The 24068-nt window shown below is 47.7% G+C and overlaps 1 protein-coding gene across 2 annotated transcripts; it reads left to right on the top strand.

Annotated features, from left to right (window-relative positions):
• The first annotated feature begins 12566 nt into the window (after positions 1-12566).
• LOC311359540 (transcription factor HES-4-like) lies at positions 12567-14567 on the top strand. Of its 2 annotated transcripts, none has more exons than XM_084479583.1 (4): positions 12567-12961; positions 13157-13252; positions 13373-13460; positions 13604-14567. In XM_084479583.1, the coding sequence occupies exons 1-4, from the start codon at positions 12851-12853 to the stop codon at positions 14200-14202; spliced, it is 894 nt and encodes a 297-aa protein (XP_084335709.1). In that variant the 5' UTR covers positions 12567-12850; the 3' UTR covers positions 14203-14567. The 2 variants fall into 2 exon arrangements, with proteins under 2 accessions (XP_084335709.1, XP_084335708.1); XM_084479582.1 differs by having other exon boundaries at positions 12568-12961; positions 13601-14567.
• Positions 14568-24068: the final 9501 nt, after the last annotated feature.

Genomic DNA, 24068 nt, shown 5'->3' with positions numbered 1-24068 from the left:
AGCCTGGAGTGTCAAGCAATGCTAATTGTGCTTGATGTGGAGGCCGTGGGCTGGGGTTTACCAGTCTTCATGACTCATCCATTGTCCCGGCTTACCTCCAGCCGGCCACCGCTCGGGTCTTTGATGTGACTGAGAGCGTCGGACCGTATCTCCCCTCCGATCGCCAGTACGTGTTTACTACATGACGGGTGATTCATGTCCCTGCTCTCCGCGCTATAGGGGATGTTTCCTCGCTCTGATAAGGCGTCCAGGGTGCAGTATGACTAGGTCCTGGTGTGAGCCCTGAGGGGGGGGGGGGTGGGGGCGTTCACATCAGACAGACAGTGTCAGTGATTCAGCCTGATTCAACACGTTGAAACCACCGCAAAACTAGTTTGTGTCTGGATGAACTACGTTTACTGGCGGAGTACGTTGTTTATTGGCGTCAATATCAACGACTGCATCTTTAGTTTAGTTCAAGTTGAATCTAATCTAAATTTGATCTGAAGGGAATATGTGTCAAATGGCGTCAGTCTTGCAGCTCTTTGTGAAGTGCGTTCATTTTGAAGAAAAAAGTTTTTCAGTCTGAGATTTGTATGCTCATCCATACCTGAGGAACTAACAGCAGACATGAAAACACATTCAAAGCATGCATCTTCAACGTCCTCATTGGAAGTCAATATTTTCATTGAAATTAGACATATTTGCATTAAAGGATAACTTCAGGATTTTTCTACCTGGACCTATTTTCCCATCTTATTCGGTCGAAGTGTCTATAATGTGGACAATACTTTTTGAAATTGGTCTTGAATTTAGCTCAAGTTTTTCTGCAATGCCTGGCTGGCTGCGATGTTACGGGCAATAGCTCCCCGTCAATGTACACTATCTATCTAGTTCTCACTCACCTTTCCACCGTTTTCTTTCTGCAACAATTCAGCTACTCGTGAGACTTCTCCTTGGGCCACACTTGTTTAGACGCAATAACACACAGACCTGATCAAGCCAAAGGCAAAACAAATAGGTTGTATTTGTCTGTTGGGATCATTTCTGCATGTTACCACTTAATAATAACAGTCTGAGCCTTTCAGGGGCCTTTCAGTGTTTTACATGTAACAGTAAACATTTAATTATCCAAGTACTCGTTGAGAAATAACTATTACTTTTGAGGTTTCACTTTCTACGTGCATCGATTTTATAGACATTAGGATTATGCGTAACAACGTATAATGAGGCAAACCAATACAAAACTTTTGAAATTCTTTTGAAAAGCTATTTACTGTTCAAATGCCTTCATCTGAGTGAATTCTAAATGTATTGAATCTTGTTTGCTCCACTTCTGTCGTTTCAACGTGGGGTCAAATGAGGCAACAACCGAGGTCACTACCATGGCGACCAAGACGCAATAACCCAACCGCTACGTTTGCTTTTTTAATGGGGAAATTCCTCGCATACTCGGATACCAGGAATTCCTTCTTCAATATTAGCTTTTTATTAGCGCCGTGTTTTCCCCCGGCGTGGCCGCCCGCCAGTGTGACACGGGCCCACGCGGTCAGACTGTGAGACGGAACCACGGGACTACAGGGGACTCTGTGTCCCTTTGTGTCTCCTGAGGGCCCCATGCACACACATCCACAGGGGCCCCCAGACCAGACATATCTAGACCCAGAGAGAGGGCCCGAGAGACCAGCCGGTCTGAGGGCCAGAGAGACCAGCCGGTCTGAGGGCCCAAGACCAGCCAGTCTGAGACAGGAGAGACCAGCAAGTCTGAGACAGGAGAGACCAGCCGGTCTGAGGCAGGAGAGACCAGCCGGTCTGAGGCAGGAGAGACCAGCCGGTCTGAGCCAGGAGAGACCAGCAAGTCTGAGACAGGAGAGACCAGCCGGTCTGAGGCAGGAGAGACCAGCCGGTCTGAGCCAGGAGAGACCAGCCGGTCTGAGACAGGAGAGACCAGCCGGTCTGAGGCAGGAGAGACCAGCCGGTCTGAGACATGAGAGACCAGCCGGTCTGAGACAGGAGAGACCAGCCGGTCTGAGACATGAGAGACCAGCCGGTCTGAGACAGGAGAGACCAGCAAGTCTGAGACAGGAGAGACCAGCTGGTCTGAGACAGGAGAGACCAGCCGGTCTGAGGCAGGAGAGACCAGCCCAGTCTGAGGCAGTCAGCACTCTGCCAAACAGACACAATAATAAAAAGGGCCGACAGCACAGCCAACCCCAAACAAGGCTCCCAGCAGAGGTCGGCGCTAGATGGGAGAGATATGGTATTTGCATCGCAATGGGCCGACTTCAAACAGAGGTACATAAAAGCACACATTTCCATAATCGTTTTTTTTTTTTTCTACCTTGATACCATCGCCAAAATCAACTGTTTTTCTTTCTTTCTCACCTTCAGTGCGATCTGTTTTCATGCACGGTACGTAGTCAGATGAACCCTTTGGGTATTCACAGGACGGGGAGGTGTGGGGTCTCTTAACAACTCGTCGCAAGACTTAAAATAAGGAACATCTACAGAAATCCTCTTTTAAAGTAATGCACAACAAACATTGTACTGTTGCACTGCAGTTGTGCTCGGAGTGCACAAATCAAGGCACCGCACCCCTCCTCCACCACCACCACCACCACCACCTCCTCCTCCTCCTCCTCCTCCTCCTCCTGCTAGCCCCCAGCTAGCCTCCAGGTGGGCTGTGCTAATGAGGCCTAGATTCAGCCTCTCCGTGGGCCTCCTCTTCCCAGGGACCACGGGAGGGGAGGTGGGGCCCAGAGGGGACCTGATGGCTGGGTACACAGGGTCAGAACCAGGCGGGGGGGCCGGAGACGGGACAAGGCAGAGAAAACACACATGAAGGGGAGCTTCTGAAAATCACACTTCTCCGAACGTAATTAATGAGTGTGTGTTGGTGATTGTTGAGTGTGGGAAGATTCGCGTTTCCAAGGGGGGGCAACTGGCGGAAATTATGTCCCCACTTGTTGTTATTTCCGAAACGAGGAATGGCCGTTTGGGGTCTATGGTGTGCACAGCTTGCCTTAGCTTGCTAGCCAAACCTGCGCTACTTTCCCCCTTCTCCTGCCCTTTAATGTGTGAGGAAAGAAGCTAACGGTGTTAGCACACATGAAAGAGACGGCAGTGACTAATGGGCCATTTGTCCCGTTCTGCTGCCGGCCTTCTTGCTTTTGTTTGCGGGCCCTTTGACGCTCTTGATACACTGTTTTCAGACACACAAATCGTCTCCTCTGCCATGTTTGGCCCAAAATAAGACTTGAGTAAAATGGTTTCTGAGGTTCTTTGAACTGTGTTTATCTCTCCCACCGGGGGAGGGCTGAGAACGAACGGCTTGTTGGTGGTTTGAAGTCTGAGCGTATCATCCAAAGACTTTATTCAGTCCATTCGTTCACTTTTAACCTCTTGTAAACTCTGCCACGTTTACTTGCTCAGCACCGACCGAGTGGATTGTTCAACATTTGGAGGGGTACATTTTGTCCCATTCAAATAATTTGTGTGTCCACACAAATGCGGTAAAAAAAAAAAAAGAGCGGAGCACTTTGCACGTTCTGCTCAAACCCCCGTAAGGTGTACCGCTATGGGAATGACAAATGGTGAAAGAAGATTACTACTTTACTGTTCCAACACGGGAAATCGGACATCACAGCAGAAAGTAGGCCTACAGGACAGTAAGGTCAATAAAAAAAAGACATCCAAAGGAAGTACGTAAAAGAACAAAACATAAACACAATCTGATAGACTTGTGACTCACGAGCGGAGAGAGCCTAGCCGGGTGTTAGCTGCTGAGAGAGCCGCCCGCTAGCCCACTTCTTTCTGCACGCTAGTAGAGGGAAGTCTGGTCTGCAGGGACGCCACAGTGCACGTGCGGGCCCCCCCCCGCTGGGCTGGTCAGTCAAAGCGGAGTACCCAGGCCTCGTGGAAGGGCCCTGCGTCATAAAGGGCCCTTTGTCCCCCAGAAGAGGGGTCACCTCTCCCTTCCCTTGGCTGATATCGCTCGCATTCTCTACCTTTCTTATGATTTTTTTTTGTTTAGCTTAGTCGGCCCCCAAACAAAAAGTGCAAAAGGCTCAAATTATTCACAGGGAAATGCATAAAGGATTAATTTGCATTGATTTTGCCTCCCGACAAAAGGAGTCATTTTTGGGGGGGCTCCGGAGGAGCTAGGAACCAAGAAAGAGAGATTGAGATTGAGAGCGAGGCATTTCTTCATCCAGCTAAATGGGACAAAAAGATCAATGGTACCTTTTAAAATGGCTCTCAAAGAGGAAAAACCCTCAAAATTGGGCTTTTGTCTAATATTAGTTTCTGCGATTTTCCACTTAGTTCCACGATCAGACTGCCGTGACATCTTGCACTGGATGTGATGGGCTCAGTTCATCATCACCAATTGAGAAAACGTCTACCATTTGAATAATTTGACTTGTGAAGAGTTAGTGGAAAGGGTCTTTATACCACGTTTTAAGGGTCTTAATGCAGTGAAGAATGTGCTCTTTTTCTTCCTCTGTGTTCGACTGCTTGACTTACCGAACAGCATTCGCCACAGCTTGTGAGAACTTCTGTCCTCCATTTGTGTTTTTTGGTCTTGGCTGAAATGCATTCGACACAAACACAAATCAAGTGAAAAAGGCGAGAGAAAACAAACATTTCCTCCATTATCTGTCCTCTACTTTACAAAATTACTCTCCCACAACCTTTACAGCATTAATCCTGTTCACTCGTTAACCCTTTACATTGAAGAGGTGCAAGAGCTTTAACCAACGTCCTTATTCTTGTAAACCAGTACCACCCACTATTATGATGAGTTTGTAAAAAAAGAGCTTTCAGAAAGTGAAGCTCATTCAAAATGTAAAGCATCTAGTCAGAATAAACATTGGGTCATAAAGTGTATGCAACTATAAATATAAATTCATTGGGTTTCAAGAAATATAAGAGAAGAGACCAAAAAACCTTTTTCTACGTTGAAGAATTTGAATCGTGGCAATTTCCTAAACAGCACTTTTTTTGAGGCTATCGAAATGCTAATGTATTTACCGCCTTGTCTCCAAGTTTGATCCCTTGCCCAAACCCCTAATGACTCTAAAATGTTTGCCTCAACTGCCCCTTTGCATGTTAACAGAAATCCAACCCAACAACAGTGCTCTCACTGTGCCAAGTGCCAATGGCACTTGACAGAATCAGCTTTTGGTATCTAATCATTTGGGTGATTCAACTCTTTTGAAGCCCCTTTTTTTTTTGTTGCACATTTGGTCTCTTAGATCAACTAGGTGTTTGCACTATGCCCTCGCCACTCTAACATGGTGTCTGAGTATCGGAATGTGAAAAACCTCAGTCACTACTACATCATAAATGACAGTTCACAAAGTGGAGACAAACAAATCTCCCTTTGTTCAAGGGTTCCCACTCCCCCTCACCAGCGCTCTTTTCCACGCTTGTGTTTCTCTTACAATAGCCATATTCCGGCTTTACCAACTCCCTCCATGTTTGGTCCCGTGTGTCTTAAAGCCCACCCTCTGTTCCAACCCCAGGATGGAAGGGGATGGGGAGGGAATGGGAGATGCTGGGGGTGGGGGGGGGCGGGCGGCGGCTTGTATCATAAAGCCCAGACATACTCCATCACAGCGGCGACGGCCAAATCTGTCATAACACATCCCGGCTGCAGTGGCGGCGGCGGCGGCGGCGGCGGCGGCGATATGAATGAGGCGCTCCGGTGTGCCCGCGACGCACACCGCCACGGAGCTCAAAGCAGCCGCTGATTGGCCGTAATGTAATCATGGAGGACAGCCCCACGGACGCAAGGGTTTGAAGTGACTCCCCGGCCTCCTTTCAGCCGGCGGGCGGCCGTGTCTTTTCCCTAGGGAGGCCTCTGAAGTCACATGAAAAGAGGCTCTCTGGCTCATTGTGTCCATTGTCTCTGTAAGCCTGTTATTAGTAAGGGAATCAAGTTACGGCACACTGGCCAACACAACTTCAGAGAGATGCTTCTTCTTACAGGTGGGAGTCTTAACGGGGCGTCACATCTTATTAGAGTTGATAAGGGCCTATTAATGGGTGGGACTTACTAAAGTTCCACTTGTGTTCGTGTGAAGGTAAAGACTGTAATCATGTTTTCTGAACTCGCGTAGGCCTTTTGGTTGTTTTTCCAAACTTTGTTTCTGCAGCATTTTCTGTGACATTTTGTGAATCCTATTTTGTAGATGCTAATATTTAATCTGATTTTTGTCAGCATCCCTTGTTGGTCGCTTGGGATAAAAGCGTCCGCCAAAGAGGAGATGTAAATGTAATGAACTTCTAAGGGACTTTTACCCTAATGTTTCTGTTTGTACATCAAATGATTTGCTTAAATCAAAAGTTGAGCAAGTGGTTACTGGGACCTGTAGCAGTGACATAATGGTTTGGTTTAATTTGTCAATTGGACAATGATGTGCTTTTTTGGTAATGCTTTCAGTTGTAATTCATGACCATGCATAATAGACCATTTTAATAACTGATATAGTTATATTGGTCTCGCATGCATTTTTTTTAAATAATATTTTAATATTTTACTTTACTTTTTATTTCAAAGCAAAAGCGCATCCAATTCATTTAAATCAGATGACAGTTGGGAATCATGCAATAAATCCTTTCTTTTTAAGAACCACATGGATGTTTTGCTATTTGTTCTATATCCCCCCTTTCTTGCTTAGTCAAACTAAAACAACAAGCTTATTTCATTTCACTTATTTCCTTTAAGCACTAGTTAACAAGCAGCACTGAAAGCAGTGCTCTCGTCCCCCTGCCCCAGATAACAGCGCAGATTGCATTAGACTTGTAGTTTATACAAGAACCAAACAACATTTATTTAAGAATCAAATTAAAGGTTCCAGCAATTTCCACAATTTGATTTAGAGCTTTGTGTTTTCTTAATCTGTGGCGTTCAGCCTTCTTTGCACGGACACCAGTGAAATGTCCGAATGCGTCACTGCGCGACTTTAAAGCAGCCTGCCCATGTATTGCGGCCTAGTGACCCATTCTAAATAACCTATATCACTGGGGAACTGTGGTGTATAAAGAAGTCCATTGGACTCTGTGCTGAAAGGTTTTTTTTTTGGGGGGGTGGGTGGGTGGGTGGGTGGGTGGGGGAGTGTGTGTGTGTGTGTGGGGGGGGGGGGGGGGGGGGGGTAGCGGTGGATGAAAAGTGCAAAGAGGAGGATAAAGGAAGCATAGGAGATGTCAGGGCGCCTTTGGAAGGAAAACAAACTGCAGAGAGCAATGTGAGTTGACTTAATCTGATTAGACTAACCTCATCAACAGCCCACTTAAAAGAGAGAAGAATGCCTTGAATTGGGCCAAGAAGCGAGAGAAAAGGGGCTCTGGCTCTGTTGAGAAAACCAAAGGGGACTGGTGAATACACACATTGTACTGGACATGCTGGCCCACAGATGGCAAAATGACAACAAACTGCTTGAAAAGTGAGGCAAATATAATTGATCTTGAGGGAGTTTTTTTCCCCTGCAGGTATGAGAACAAGCGAGGGTGTAATGAGATTAGGGCAGAATAAAAATGCAAAGTCCATGAGAAATACCAAGTTCTCTCACGTTTGTGGGGCAACCGTGAACCTTTGAAGTGCTATGAAAGAGGGCAGCCAGCGCTGTAAAGCCCTGAGAAATATTTCCAAATGTCTATTAATTTATTCAAATTCTGACCTCTGATACGACACCCCTCCATGCCGGTAATGCATCGAACCCGAGGAGAGGGATTGAGCAGGGGAAATGTTTTAATACCAGCCACAAAGATGTGTGTTAAAAGAAGCTTAATGCATCTGGCCCCTGCTTCGTCAGAGAAATTCCCTCACAACAATACATCCCAACCTGGCACGAAAACAATCTGTCAGACCTTTTTTGCAGATGAAGTCTGAAGATATGTTCTCGCATGCATTTTTGCTTCGTTTTTTTCGTGATAAGTTGAATATTGTTCAACTTCCCAGTAACTCCCATATTGCGGTATTCTGCATAATCACTTTCCTTTTAAAGGTTTAAAGGTGAATGCAGCCACCACAGGTGTCCATAAGCACCTCTTTATGTATTTTAGAGAAGAACAACTCCTAGAATACAGCAGAAACTGGTTAAATCCCTCTGAGCTGCTGGCGTCGACCCTTCTACACACCTACACAGCAAACCAAACTGAGCAGTGAGCCATCCCTCCACGGAGGGACCTTGATATCTGATAACTGAATCACGGCGTAACTTTACAGAACAATTCAGGGGGTGAAAGTACATGTTTCCTCGTCACTTTACACGTTTTGCAGACTGAGATCACCGGCATGCTTTCTCTACGTCTATACGCCACCCTCTCATCCCCCCCCCCCCCCCCCCAAGATGTCTGAGAGGGGATCCACAAGAAAAACACCTCAAGTTTCCGTTGTGTCTGCTCTCCACCGTCCGGAGGTCAGCGGTGGATTCAGGACTGTTTTGTGCGTGCGGTCGGAGACTGTGTGTGGTGGAGGGGCTTGGGTCCAGCGACTCCCAGTTAATGCTGATATAATTGACCCTCCTCTGACTGCGCGTGGATTTGCAGAAGAGCGCAGCTCATTACCCCGACATCAATGGAGCGGCGCTCAGAGACAGGCGGACCTCTGAGCTCTCTCTCTCTCGCTCTCTGAATCTGCAAACACAGCTTTAGTCCCTCCTAAGAGCGTTCTCTCTCTCTCTCCTCGTCTCCGTCTCTCAGAGTCTATCCCAGAGCTCCCCCCCCACCCCCCCCCCACCCCCCCCTCCACTTTGATTCATAAACCTGAGTCATAAAGCCGCCCCTTGTTATTGTCTGGGGGTTGAATCTCGAGCAGCCTCTGTCCTTTGAGGCCACCGCCGCCGCCGCCGCCGCCACCGCCATTGCCGCCGCCATCGCCGCCGCTGGAACGATGGAGTCGCTTCAATAAAGTAGCATTCAGTCAGAAGAGGAATTCCTGCCCCCTGAGCCGGATAAACCCGGAACTTTGAGATGCAGGAATGAGGAGGAGGAGGAAGTGGCGGGATGGCCTTCGGGGCGCTTTGATGTCCTGGAGAGGAGGGGCTCTACGGCGGCGGGTCACATGTGACAGGTGTCACTCAACCTTACAGAGGTACTGAAGTCCATTCCTCGATCCTAAAGCTGTGTGTGTGTGTGTGTGTGTGTGTGTGTGTGTGTGTGTGTGTCAGGGGGGGGCAGAGGGGTGTGTTTATGTGTGTGTGTGTGTCTGTGTGTGTGTGTGTGTGTGTGTGTGTGTATGTGCGTGTGTGTGTGTGTGTGTGTGTATGTATGTGTGAGTGTATTTGTCTGCATGTGTGGGTGCATCCATGTGTCTCCATGTATGTGTGTGTGTGTGTGTGTGTCTCTCTCTATGTGTGTGTGTGTGTGTGTGTGTGTGTGTGTGTGTATGTATGTGTGAGTGTATTTGTCTGCATGTGTGGGTGCATCCATATGTCTCCATGTATGTGTGTGTGTGTGTGTGTGTGTGTCTCTCTATGTGTGTGTGTGTGTGTGTGTGTGTGTGTGTGTGTGTGTGTGTGTGTGTGTGTGTGTGTGTGTGTGTGTATGTATGTGTGAGTGTATTTGTCTGCATGTGTGGGCGCATCCATGTGTCTCCATGTATGTGTGTGTGTGTGTGTGTGTGTCTCTCTCTCTATGTATGTATGTGTGTGTGTGTATGTGTGTCTATGTGTCTATGTGTGTGTGTGTGTGTGTGTGCGCGTGTGTAGTCTCCATGTGTGTGTAACCGTAGCAGTATAACCTGTTCTGTAGCATTAGGTCTGGATCATTTGGGCCGATCCGAGAGCAAATAAAGTCAGTGTGGGGCCGGGCACACACAGCTGGCCCTTGAGACTCTGGGATCCTGGGTAAATAAGGGTCGGGGCCCCGGGAGAGGAGAGGAGAGGGGGGGTACCAGGGGGGCCCGGGACAATGGCCCCTACTCCACTAGAGACCGGACCGGAGCGCGGCTTAACAAACTTTTATTACACGGGGGCCGAATCAATGGAGCGCGGCCCCCAGCGGCTCAGGGCCGTCCGCGCTGGTTGTAAGATTACGATCAGACCCATGCAGTCGGACCGGGGCCCTAAGCCGCCGCCGCTCTCGTGTGGAAGTCCACTTTTAGCGGGAGCTTTGCGTCAGGTTTTGTTACACAGAGAGTTTGGGGCGTTTGCTGTTGTGTTGCTGTTGTGTTGCTGTTGTGTTGCTGCAACTGTAATGAAACACACTCCGGAGTTTTTGATGTGTTTGTTTGTTTGTTTGTTTTTTTTTGTTTTTTTTATCATGCAAGGCAAATGATTGTTGCTATCTTATTGCGTTTGTTTTGTTTTTGTTTGTTTCATTTTGTATTTGTGTGATTTGACGGAGGATAGGGAGAAAAGTTAAGATAAAATATTTTTTTTCATTTATATATTCTGATTATAGTTGATTCATTGTTATTCTTCTTTCTTGGGATTTCCGCTAGAGATGAAGTATTCACGTCGACCGTAACATCATTAGACATGGATGAACAAATAGATACACTGGCAAAAAAATAAATGGATGCAAACAATTCAGATTTGTAGTTTGTAAAATCGAAATGGTTCTATATTATCATATATTATAGCTTAACGGAGACTTTCTGATATATTTCATTATGCCTAACGTGATGCTTGTATTTATACCAACCTCTGCCACCCGGTGGTCATTAAAATGTTATGTTTTGTAAAATAACTTGTGTGTAGGCCTACCAGTAGATATACATTTCCGTCGCTCAATTGCATTGCTTCTTCGATTTTGTCATGAATTAAATAAATGTATATGCCTAAATGACCACAAGAAATAGTAACGATTATTTATTTATTTATTTGATCGTACTTTTTTTTTTTATTAACAATACTGGTGTTGCAGTAAGTGGGTCTAGATTGTGCTTAAATAACAAACATGATTCCATAAAGTTAGAAAGCTATGTAAATAGCTACAAACGGAACTATTTTTTAATGATATGGACACACTGGATATGGATACGTTTCTGTTGCGTTAAATTAGATAGTTTCTAAAATGCGTCAGTAGATGGCGCCCGTCTCATTCAAACCGAGAACCCCTCACTATACACACAACACGCAGTTCGGGGCGCCCACACGAAGGAGCGCCTTCAAAACGAATCATGTTATTTTAAAAGTTTCACAGGGTGTTTTTTTTACTTCAAAACAACGCTACACCTATTCGCAGTGTGTGAGAACGCAAACATTTGAGGTAAAACTGGAATGTTCATTGAAAATTAGTTGATCACTTATACAAAAACACGCTTGATCACCTTCTGTCCGAGTTGGAGTTGATGTGATTAGCAGTCCAACTGCACAGATAACTCCTTTACATCATAAATGTGCAAAATGGAGGATCTGGTCTTTCTAAATCACTAGTCTAAACCTCGCCTTCAGATTTATTGTGCTTCTTAATCCTACGCTATTTTTCTACATTGAACAGATTTTCAATAACCCATTTTGCTTATCAAACCATAATTGGTTTTGAGTCAGCGCGGAGCATGAGAACAGCCCTCTGGTTTAAGGCTGTAATCTGGAGGTTTGGGCACGTGCTCCGCGCGGCCCGGATGAACGGAGCAGGCGCACACAGCGCGCCCGGCACGCGGACACAAGTCCCCTAGGCTTCTCGCCCCGCCCCCCTCCACGCTGCCGTGCCGGGATGATTGACATGTGGATGTCCGCGCAGCCAATGGGAACAGACTCGGTGCTATTTGCATAAAGTGGCCGCATGCCATTGGCTCCCTGCGTGCAGTTCCAAACCGCCTCGCGTGCCATTACAGATGTGCGCTCTGTGGAGCCGCAACAGGTTATCTGGATAAAAATAAGTGAGAGAATGTGTTGCTTTTTTATATATTCATGTGAAACAAGACTTCTGCCATCTTTTCCAAGTAGTCCTACCGAGTACGAATTAATTGTGCCCAACTCAATGGCGATCAAATGGTTTTAATATGTTTAGTATAATATTATAGTGCGCATAAAATAAATGCAGACCTCCTGTGTGTGTGTGTGAATTGTGTTTTAAGGCGGACATCGCGGTATGGAATCCGTGCATCCTAACCAGCTGGATTCACACACTGATAGAAACGTCCGTTTTAACCAACCTAAAGATAGAGCTGACCTAATCGTTTCTCTTTAAAAAAAAAAAAAAAAAAACTTCAAATAACTTGGAAGAACGCCCGAGACTTTCACAAAAAAAAGTAAGCACGCCAAAGACTAAAAGAGAGCGAGAGAGAGAGAGAGAGAGAGAGAGAGAGAGAGAGAGAGAGAGAGAGAGAGAGAGAGAGAGAGAGAGAGAGAGAGAGAGAGAGAGAGAGCGAGCGCGCATTCCGTCACTCCCGTATCGCTCCGCCGCCGGCCGGCAGCGCTCGCTCGCCGCTTTGTTGTTTGTCCCTCCAGGGCTGATTGACTAGCGCGTGACTGACAGCCCGCGGGGGTGTTGTCCAATCAGCGGGCTTCCCCGCGCCCAATGGGTGAGTCCGCGCGCCCATTGGCTGAGACGAGTGTGGGAAAGAATGCAGAGAGGGTTTCACACGAACTGGGAGCAGGCGGCCGGCCTATAAGTACCGCGGCGTGTGTCGGCAGCTGAGCAGACTCAGGAACGGCAGCAGCTTCGGAGCGCGCTCTCGGAACGCGGCGGACAGTGATAACAAGTGACACGCGCTCTCTCCGCTCGCTCCTTCGTCACCATCTCCCGGGTTATTTTTATTATTTTTTTTTACCGTTCACGCGCACCTTGAGATTGATCTGAACATTGACGCGCGGTGACACTTGGTGATAATATTGTACGATTTTTTTGGTCGTCGCTTTGGTCGAGAAGGATTTACAAAAAAAATTTCCCCTGGTGATTCGAGAAGGCTTGTTGGTCCATGATGCCTGCCGACACCATGGAGAAGCAGACGGTGTCCCCCATGGCGGGCTCCCCCGCCACCGGGGCGCACACCCCGGACAAACCCAAGAACGCCAGCGAGCACCGAAAGGTAAAGACCTGAGATCTGGACCAGGGGGGGTCGCCATCATAGGCCTACTGAGTTATCAGCTGGATCACAAGCGTCCACCTGGGATTTGGGGCAAATGACAACGTGAATTAAAGATAACGCCAGTGGTCAGAGGATTGTTTAAAAAAAAGAATACAGATGAGTTTGAATTAACGTCTTATTTTTTATTCTTTCCAGTCATCCAAACCGATCATGGAGAAGCGACGCAGAGCGCGGATCAACGAGAGCCTCGGTCAGCTCAAGACGCTCATTCTAGACGCACTGAAGAAAGATGTAAGTCCGACAACCGTCAAACCTGTCCGGTTCCCACCGGCTCAAGCCACTTGCCTCACGGTGTTGAACTCAAGTCCTGGTATTAACGGTTGTTTTCCCCCCTCGGTTGTTTTCCCACAGAGCTCCAGACATTCCAAGCTGGAGAAGGCCGACATTCTGGAGATGACGGTGAAGCACTTGAGGAACCTGCAGCGCGTCCAGATGAGCGGTAGGTTTGATGTTTAAATCAAAAACAAAAACCACTTCGCACCGGTCTAAACGAAGTAGGCCTACTCGGAACTATATCAGGGCCACGAGATAAACGAGTCGTATCACACAACTGATCATCTCTCGTCGTTCTCTCCTCAGCAGCCCTGTCGACCGACGCCACCGTCCTCAGCAAGTACCGCGCGGGGTTCAACGAGTGCATGAGCGAGGTCACCCGCTTCCTGTCCACCTCCGAGGGGGTCAACACCGACGTGAGGTCGCGGCTCCTCAACCACCTGTCCGGCTGCATGGGCCAGATGATCGGCCTGAACTACCCCCAGCAGCAGCAGCAGCATCCCCCCCAAAGCCAGGCGGCGCACCTCGGGCAGCCCCTCCACGTGCAGCTCCCCTCCACGCTGCCCAACGGCGGGTCCGCGGGCTGCACGCTCTCCCCCCGCGAGGCGCTCTCCCCCAAGGTGTTCGGCGGCTTCCAGTTGGTGCCCGCGAACGACGGACAGTTCGCCTTTTTGATACCCAACCCGGCCTTCGCGTCCGCCACGGCGCCGGTCATCCCCCTGTACGCGAACACACCGGGGGTGCCCATGGCGATCACCACGAGCCCCGTGCACGGGAGCCCGGCCCCGAGTGGCGCGCCCTCTCCGGTGCACGGGATGACGTCTTTCGCCAACGTCCCGCGCGCGGTCAGCCCGGTCGGGCTCAGCACCGGCTCGGAGAGTAACGAGCCCGTGTGGCGGCCGTGGTAGTTCGAGTCCCGGCCGTACCCCCCCCCCCAGACCCCCCCTCCCCCAAAGGACAAGAAGAGACACTTGAAACTGGGTTTCGTTAGTTGGTATCGTTTCGTTTTATGGAACACCGCGGCCTCTGTTGAACATGGCATAACTGTTTTTTATTTTTATTGTCTGCGTCCAACATTTGGACGTCAGTGATAAATAGGATTGTACATGCAATGGAAGGTTAGACATGTTTGTATGAAGTACTTTTTATGAAAAGATTTTTAGTTTTGTACAAAGTTGTTATAATACCAAAGCTGTGTTTTATTCATTGTTGTTTCATGACGGAAAAAAACGTTTGGGAAATTGCCCATTTTTACAAATAAATCAGATCTCTGAATTTACATTTTAACGCCGGGACTGTGTTTGATGACTTCAGCCAGCGTAGGCCTCCCGAGGCTTATCAAACAGTTTACAAAAGCTCATAACGATATGTGCGTCAAGCGTGCGTATACACGGCCCAGGCCGTTTGAAGCTCACGGTTTACGTTACACATTGCACACAATGACGTCATGCACCTGCACCCACCGGAATCGATCCCGGCTCGTGCTCGCCACTCAACGAGCCTGCGCACTAGGCCTCCCACTGACACAACTAGGCTACAGTCATACTTCTTTTAGTTGACGTTAAACTCACTTCGCCTGGCGCCATTTCTGCCACAGGTGCCTTCGGTTTAGCGTGTAGGCGGAGTGGTGAACGTGTAGGCCTATATCCTCTATTGATATTAAGGTAATTAAAGTTATAAAGGTCCTGATCCTGTATGCAGCGGGAGCTCTGAGGGTCCTGAACCCATTCATGGGCCTGGGAATGCGCACAGGGGTTATGTCACTAACAGATTGCCCCAGTGAAAGGGGGAATATGGAAGGGTCCCCACTTCCCTTTGTGGATCAATTGTCCGAATTCAACCCAGAATAGCTCTCTATAAATAGCGGGAAACGAGACGTCTCTCAGAGTTCAGCACGTACCGGGACCGCGTGTCAACAGAGGATGGATCAGAGACCCGCACGTGAGTTGGAACGAACTGGAATGAGATTTAAGATTCAATTAACCATTATTTTGAACACCGGATCTCCAACTCTAAACACACACGCACGCACGCGCGCGCGCGCACACGCGCGCGCACACACACACACACACACACACACACACACACACACACACACACACACACACACACACACACACACACTCTCTCTCTCTCTCTCTCTCTCTCTCTCTCTCTCTCTCTCTCTCTCTCTAATGTTCAGCGCTGCATCCCCCACCCCCAAAGTTCCTGTAGGCCTACTTAAAAACATATGCATAATATATGCATATATTTTCTATATATATTTATATTTTATATATTTTAGATGCATAATATATGCATATATTTTGGGGAAAAAAATGTCCCCGAAACAGCGGAAACTCCATTAGTTCCTGATGAAAGTTCCTGGTTCCTGGTTCCTGGGGAAAGTTGCCGCGGTGGAAACGAGGCTTCTGCTTCTGCGAGGTTGCTGCCGGGCCGGGGGACGGGGTGGGCTGGTCGTGTGTCAGACCCTCGCTGCCTGCTGCCTTCTGCCCGCCTCCCGCTGCACGGTGCACCCCTCCGATGATAGGACTTAGCCTCCACCGACCCGAGGTCTTCTATGGACTCTGCTGCTTCTGCTCCAGGCCAGCATTGTGGCTTTCAACACTTCAAAATGTAGCCTATTCTATAACCTGAACGATATTTCCTTGACTACTGACCTAACGACATTTGAAACCAGAATCTCGTCGTTTTAAACAGATATATAGGGCAAAGTGTAGCTGAGCCGGAGAAATGTGAAGACGATAAAAAACAACAACAAGCGTTTTTTTATTTTTTTATGTTCCTCTTTTAACCACTTCTCTGAACCCGGCGGTTAAGAAGCCGAGACGCGTTCTGGATTCACCCGGCGCCCCCTCGGTGCCCCCCGGATGACACCGCTGCACTGTTGCTCTGAAACCACCCGCTGCAAGCAGTGTGTGAGAGCTGCGTTGTGCAGCGTGGCATTCTGAAACACTGGCTGGTAGTGTGTGGGTTTATACTGCCTCTTGTCTCACTTCATAGTTCAGAGATGCCTTTGTAGCGTCGAGGTCGTGAGAACCGAGCGAACTAGTCGGCCTGCGGTCGGGCGGAGCGCCAGACAGTAAATCCCCGCTGGCAGACCCGGGTCGTGCTGTCGGCCGCCGGGCGGCCATTCTCCGGAGGTGAGGAGGAGGCACACACACGCACACACACGCGGGCGCGCGTGGGCCTCCGAGAAGCGAGCCAGTGGTGGCACGAGGAAGGGTTCGCCAGCAACACACTCCCGCCCGCCATCAACACATCGCCTCAGGGGACGCAGCGTCCGCGGCGTTTAAAGTCTATTTTTATAACGAGCGTCGAGATGCACACTTTAATAGTTTTGAGTTTCACCGAGGACAAATGCGGAGACACGGGAGCCGGTATAGGCACTTGGGGGGTTTACAGAAATTGATTGATGCAAGGGTAAACACTGTGATATAAAGTCAAGATGTTTGACTCTCCGGACTATTTAAAGTTAGAGGCCGGAGAGTGAAACAGGCGGGAATGTGTTGATCCTCAATAGAATTCCTATGGAGTGTTGACGGTCCCTTGGGGAGAAGCGCAATGATGTCCCTCGGGAGGGCCCGCTATTGAAGCGGGGTCGGGGTTCACCATTTGAACCGGCGCATTATCATTCTCATTAGCGACTGAATGAAACCCCGCGCAAAAAAAGTTGCGCCAAAACTTTTATCATCGCACTTTTCCCTCCGAATCCACACTTTAGGGTCGCCCCCGCATTGTAAAAGAGGTGAGCCCCCTCCGCTATTAGGGTACGCCTACCGTGCAGCTGTTGGAGATGGGGTTGTAGATAGCGCCAAAACTATTGTGTTTCCGCAGGCTGGCTCCTTTTTTTTTATTCGGACATTGGAAGTTGACTTGATCGATTAAATAAAGTTTGCTGTATGAGACAGAGGTTCGCCTGTAGACACTTAGTTAGTTTTTTTTAACTGAATAATGACCAATCGATATCTGGGTTGTTCATTAGGGTTATTTTGAAGCATAAGTAAAATGTATCCAAACAAACGAACAAGTTATTTAAATCCACAACTCCTGGGATCGATTCTTGAATTATTGAACTGATTAGTGAACTGATAGTTGAATTATTGATACTATATTATTGAACTGATAGAATTATTGAATTATAGAACTGATAGTTCACTTATATGTCCGTGTAGGTTTGTATATATATATAGGCCTATATATATATCATAGTCTTATGACATTTAATATGGGACCTATACAAATTATCCTTACTGTGTGATGAATGTTGAATTAATAAATGGATGATATAATTCAGTTCTGTGAGTCATGAGTCATCTTTTTCCACATACAAGAAAAAATAAAACAAATCAAATTGCATAATTAAAATAATTGTGATATGCAAAATAAAAAAAAGAATGAATGCATCTACTTAAAGTAGAAGTAATTGTTAAACAAATATGTATAATAGTTTTAAAACCTAATGACCTTCAATTAGAACATGCAGTATCTATGTCTCGATCGTGTGGCAATGTTGACTCATATAGAAGTCCTGGCTCCGTTTGGGTCACAACCTCCACAACCAATCGGAGACCAGAGTCAGAAGTCGCAGTGCAGCGTCTGAGTGGGTTGAACCGTGGCCAAATAAAGTCCCCTTCAAAGTAAAAGTCACCCGCTGACGTCCCGCTATGTCAACGTTCACATATCTAAGTCCCGCCTTAATTCAACATGTGCGACGGTCTCACGTACGGCTCTCCCAACGCTCTGACCTGCCAGTCAAGACCGGGACCTCAGCTCCCCACAAAACCTTTAACGCGCCCCCCATAAACCCGGGATTAGGCGGCACAGGTTCCAGAATCTAGAAATCTGTTGGCCCTCGGTGGCGGTTCAGCAGCCCGTTAACAGCCACTCCAAACCAAAGTTAAATCCATCCTCCTGTCTCCCCCGACACCCACCCCCACCCTCACCCCCACCCCCACCCTCACCCTCACCCCCACCCCCACCCTCACCCTCAACCCCACCCTCATCCTCAACCCCACCCTCACCAACCCACCCTCACCCTCTTCCCCACCCCCACCCTCTCACCCCCACCCTCACCCTCACCCCCACCCACCCCCTCACCCTCACCCTCACCCAGGAGGGGAAGGAGGGGGAGGAGGAGAAGGTGGAGCAGCAGCAGGAGGAGGAGGAGGAGGAGGAGGAGAAGGACGCAAGCTGGACACGCAAGGACATGCACGTCCTGCCTTGTCGGCACCACGTCTTTCTAGAAGGCCCCCCCGGTTCAGCTTGTCAGCAGCTCCTGGGGTTACAAGGCGCTGGGGGGGGGGGTGAGGGGAACGGGGGGTGTCATGGTTCAAAGCCTTGTGCAACTGCTGCAGATTCCAGGGGGGAAGTGAAAGGGGTCCTCAGGGCGAGGGGTCCGGCCAAGTTTCCCCCCCCCCCCCCCCGACAGACAGACACACACACACACAGACAGACAGACACCCCCGTCGCCAACTCCTAGGTGGTCCCGGAGGAGCACTCCTCCGCCACCCGCCGTACTCACAGCTGTTGGGCTATTTTTAACCCGGGGGGGTCAAAGGTCTGCTGCAGCTCGCCGCTTATGATGGTGATGGTGTTACGATGAGGTCGTAGGGTTAGGGTTAGGGTTAGGGGATGGTGTTAAGGTGAGGTTGTAGGGTTAGGGTTAGGGTTAGGGTTAGGGGATGGTGTTAAGGTGAGGTTGTAGGGTTAGGGTTAGGGTTAGGGTTAGGGTTAGGGGATGGTGTTAAGGTGAGGTCGTAGGGTTAGGGTTAGGGGATGGTGTTAAGGTGAGGTCGTAGGGTTAGGGTTAGGGTTAGGGGATGGTGTTAAGGTGAGGTCGTAGGGTTAGGGTTAGGGTTAGGGTTAGGGGATGGTGTTAAGGTGAGGTCGTAGGGTTAGGGTTAGGGTTAGGGGATGGTGTTAAGGTGAGGTCGTAGGGTTAGGGTTAGGGTTAGGGTTAGGGGATGGTGTTAAGGTGAGGTCGTAGGGTTAGGGTTAGGTGATGGTGTTTAGGTGAGGTTGTAGGGTTAGGGTTAGGTGATGGTGTTTAGGTGAGGTCGTAGGGTTAGGTGATGGTTAGGGTTAGGGTTATGCGATGGTTAGGGTTAGGGTTAGGTGATGGTGTTAAGGTGAGGGTTAGGGTGTGGGGTAGTGAGGTACACTGGATTATAGTGAGGTACATTGTGTGGATTATAGTGAGGTACACCTGTGTGGATTATAGTGAGGTACACCTGTGTGGATTATAGTGAGGTACACTGTGGATTATAGTGAGGTACACTGTGTGGATTATAGTGAGGTACACTGGATTATAGTGAGGTACACTGTGTGGATTATAGTGAGGTACACTGTGGATTATAGTGAGGTACACTGTGGATTATAGTGAGGTACACTGTGTGGATTATAGTGAGGTACACTGTGTGGATTATAGTGAGGTACACTGTGTGGATTATAGTGAGGTACACTGTGTGGATTATAGTGAGGTACATCTGTGTGGATTATAGTGAGGCACACTATAATCCACACACTCCTGTGTCTGCTCTGTTCTCCTCTGCTGAGTTTAAATATTATATAATATATCAAGTAATATCAGCTGAGAAACTAGTAGTATTCGTTTTAGTAGTAGTACTAGTAGTAGGCCTAGTCTATGTATCTGATATAGTATAAGTGTTTGTTATAGTAGTAGTAGTGATTTATACTATATGGTTTATAAGGTCAGGAAATGGAATTGTTTTTTTCTGAGAAATCTTTTCTGTGCAGTCAGTTGGAGTTCAAATCTGTTAATGAAACTAGGTCTCAGGATGGATGAGACCACCAGATATTTACCGCTGCTTCGGAAGTGTGTGTGTGTGTGTGTGTGTGTGTGTGTGTGTGTGTGTGTGTGTGTGTGTGTGTGTGTGTGTGTGTGTGTGTGTGTGTGTGTGTGTGTGTGTGTGTGTGTGTGTGTGTGTGTGTGCGCGCGTGCGTGCGTGTGTGTGTGTCTTACCACATGCCCAGACGTTTCACAAATTCTCATATGAACAACTTCAGCATCTGACTCACTCACCCTCCAAATGTTTCTACTGTGAGTTTGGGCATCTGTGTTTGAGGCAGTGAGGTTTCGGGCCCTATCTTGCACCCAGTGCAAATTAATTTCTACACCGACGCATGTAGGCTATCGTTGCTAGTTATTGCTAGTTACTTATTTGGGAAAGATACAGCGGTAAGTTGTACTTTTAAATCAATGCATTTGCAAACACCGTACAGCCAACACATATTTTCTTGACACAGACATCGTGTACAAGCCCATTACTTTAGGATTGATGAGTATTTGATCGTGAGAAAACATAGTTTAACCGCGAGTGAGCGTTTAAAATAATGAATCAATGAATGCGTCTGATGCATGGTGCATCTGTTTAAACACACGCAAACTAAACACGTAACGCATAATACAGTCCATGGCAATGTAGGCCTATATAAACGGGGGGACACATGCATATTATGAACACAAGTCGATAACGATAATGTATACAATACTGCCTATACAATACTGGTAACAAAAGATGTTTGTTAATGTATTGCCGCATATCATTAAATAGACCCACAGACCATGTCCGCATATCATATATGTGTTAATTTGTCATTGCCGCAATTTACATGGCGACTCAGTGTTTCTGAAGTTGTAGAAGAAAACGCTATTCCATGTGTGAATTAGGCCTATTTTTTATGCATCTGTCTCAGCGGAGACTGTAAACGCGCTGTCAAAATATCAACTCGTCATGCGCTGGCTCTTAAAGGTGATGGGAGATGGAACTCTCATTGGTTTATTGCACGTTACACCCAAAACACACATACGGGTTTCAGACCAACCCATTTTAGATTTGCGTCGGGCGCAAGACTCATTTATCCGCCGTTAAAATAGCAACAGCGCCAGAGATCTGCCCACAAAGGTACTTGCGCTAAGCGTTTCAAACTTGCGTTTCAGGCCGTTAAAATAGGGCCCTTCGTGTGTGTGTGTGTGTGTGTGTGTGTGTGTGTGTGTGTGTGTGTGTGCACGCACACTGATAACCGAGTGTGCACGTCTTTGTGTTTGTGTTCTGTGTGTGTGTGTGTGTGTGTGTGTGATAGCGTTGGCACCTGTGTTTGTTGTGTGTGTGTGTGTGTGTGTGTGTGTGTGTGTGTGTTGACAAATTTGAACAGGCGGCTATAACTTGGACAATAAAATATGAATATCCGTCATTAAAAATAAATTGATTGCTGGCATTAATGAAACCGATCCTCGGTGCGGTGTGTGTGGGAGCGGTTGTCTGGTCTGATGTTGGCTCATGTCGACGTATTCAAATAGATTGTGTAAATACACGTCACTTCTCCCCGCGGGCGATCCCAGCGGCGGGATGGGGCTGATCTGCGGGGGGGATAAGACGTCTCAGCCCGCTGCCTGTGTGCAGACCTGTGGCCGTGACGCGAGCCCAGCTAAGCTAGGTGGTGACAGCGGTGCTGTTGTCAGGGCATTAGCGCTTTAGCACGCCCCGGCACGCCACACATCCTTTATGCTGCCTGCAACAGGATGTCCTGGTTTCTGTTGCCATCTCACACAGACACAGTCTGACTGTTGGCTCTGTCTGTCTGTCTGTCTGTCTGACTGCTTGGCATCAGGGTCACCTTTAACATCCCTGATCTACGGTTGCACTATATTTGTATAGTCCCATATTGTTGACTAATATGTGCCCTGAGAGGTCACATGGGGGCAACTTAGAGGGGAATGACTGGAGAGCCCCCCCACCCCCCCAAACCACGCATCCTTCCCTGTGTGCTCTCATACGCCCACTCACAGACCATGCTGCTTCTCTTTCAGTATTGCTCAGTTTAGTGGGCCTCTACCGTCACCCCTTCTAGAGCCGTCTCTCGGCAGAAGCCTGCCTTGTTCTGATTTGTATAGAAATGTGGATGGTTGAAACTTGGCCTTAAAACCGACATTTTTAGATTTACCTTTTTTTTCTCCACATTCCTCTCTGTCTGCACTTTATCCCCAAATACCAATTATTTTTTATATTAAACTAATGAATTAGTTTGAATGCAGTTTGTGTTAATTTGTGTTCTTTTTTGTGACACACGTGTGTATCTTTCCAAACGACTTCATTGTTTTATTTTGTTCAACCACTTTAGAAAGTTGTTGTTCAACAGGGTGCTTTATAAATTCAAAGTTGACTTACTTATTAACTACTATTAACTATTCCCCTGCATATAGTTTACAATCCTGTGCCTCTTTTGTGTATGTGTGTTTGTGTGTGTGTGTGTGTGTGTGTGTGTAGGTGTATCCATAAGTCTGTGTGTGTGTGTGTGTACACCTGCATGTATACAAAGCAACAAAAAAGTAACAGAAACCCTAAAACTGTGTGTGTTTGTGTCTGTGTGTGTGTTTGTCTATGTGTGTATGTACACGTGCGCGCGCGTGCACGTGAGAATCACCACACGGCATGCGGTCGAGTCGCAAGTAATGGGATGAGCTCTTGTGCCCCTCCCCCCTCCCCCTTGTCCCCCTCTCCCTCCCCCTCCCCCTTGTCTCCCTCTTCCTCCCCCTCCCCTTTCATGCCCTGGGAAGGTAAACACTCACCGTGGAGCTGCTGCCGAGCTGCCGCTGCCCGCTGGATGCAGCCTGCTACACTTGTGGTTTTACTGCCCTGGGTTCCCATGCAGGAGGAGGGAGAGGGGGAGACGAGGGAGAGGGAGGAGGGAGAGGGAGGGGAGGAGGGAGAGGGAGAGGGAGAGGGAGGAGGGAGAGGGAGGGGAGGGAGAGGGAGAGGAGGGAGGAGGGAGTGGGAGGGGAGGGAGAGGGAGAGGAGGGAGGAGGGAGTGGGAGGGGAGGGGAGGGGGGGGAAAAGGGAGGAGGGAGAGGAGGGAGGAGGGAGGGGAGGGGGGGGGGTAAAGGGAGGCGAGGGAGCAGCAGACCACTGCCAATGAGTGGACGGGCTCAATCCAAACAAACGCAGCGTCAGAATGGGCACAGAGGAGCAGGGAGCGCAGCTGAGTACACACAGGCGCACGCACCACACACACACACACACACACACACACACACACACACACACACACACACCACACACACGCACACACACACACACACACACACACACACACCACACACACACACACACACACACACACCACACAATCTTTCAGACAAGATACAATTGTGTTTGGTTTAGCCAATTCTTGTTTTTCTTGCTCAAGTAGCTTCTGTCTTTCTTTCTTTTCTTATCAATACCTTTTTTTATTTTTTATTTTTTTACAGTATATAGTAGTAGTATATTATATTATAGTAGTATATTATAGTAGTATATTATAGTATATTATATTACAGTAATGTAGTAATATATTATTACAGTAATGTAGTAATATATTACAGTAATGTTTTGTAAAAATAATATATATATATTCATACAGTAACTTATTTACAGTAAGATTATTGATCAAACATCAACCAACATTAGTTGGTGCAGTAATTAACGTACTTAGGATTAACCCTAATCCTAAATTAACATGAACACCATTAGCAAACATGTACACCATTAGTAAAAAATATTAGATCATTAGTTAACTTAATTTATGTACACTTATTTTAAGGTCATACATATAATGTGAGAAATCAGTTTGGTCTGTTTTGGAGTGTCCAAATGCTATTCTTCAGAATAATGTTCAAGTAAACCAGTTATCTTTATTCTATATCTCCATATTGTTAATCATGCATTTCCCACCCACTGACAGACAGCTCTCATGAATGACTATAGAACTATGA

This window comes from Micromesistius poutassou (genome assembly GCF_964030765.1).
Source record: "Micromesistius poutassou genome assembly, chromosome: 15".
NCBI lineage: Eukaryota > Metazoa > Chordata > Actinopteri > Gadiformes > Gadidae > Micromesistius > Micromesistius poutassou.
The sequence above is the reverse complement of the archived record's forward strand: the minus strand, read 5'-3'. Positions and strand labels throughout refer to the sequence as shown.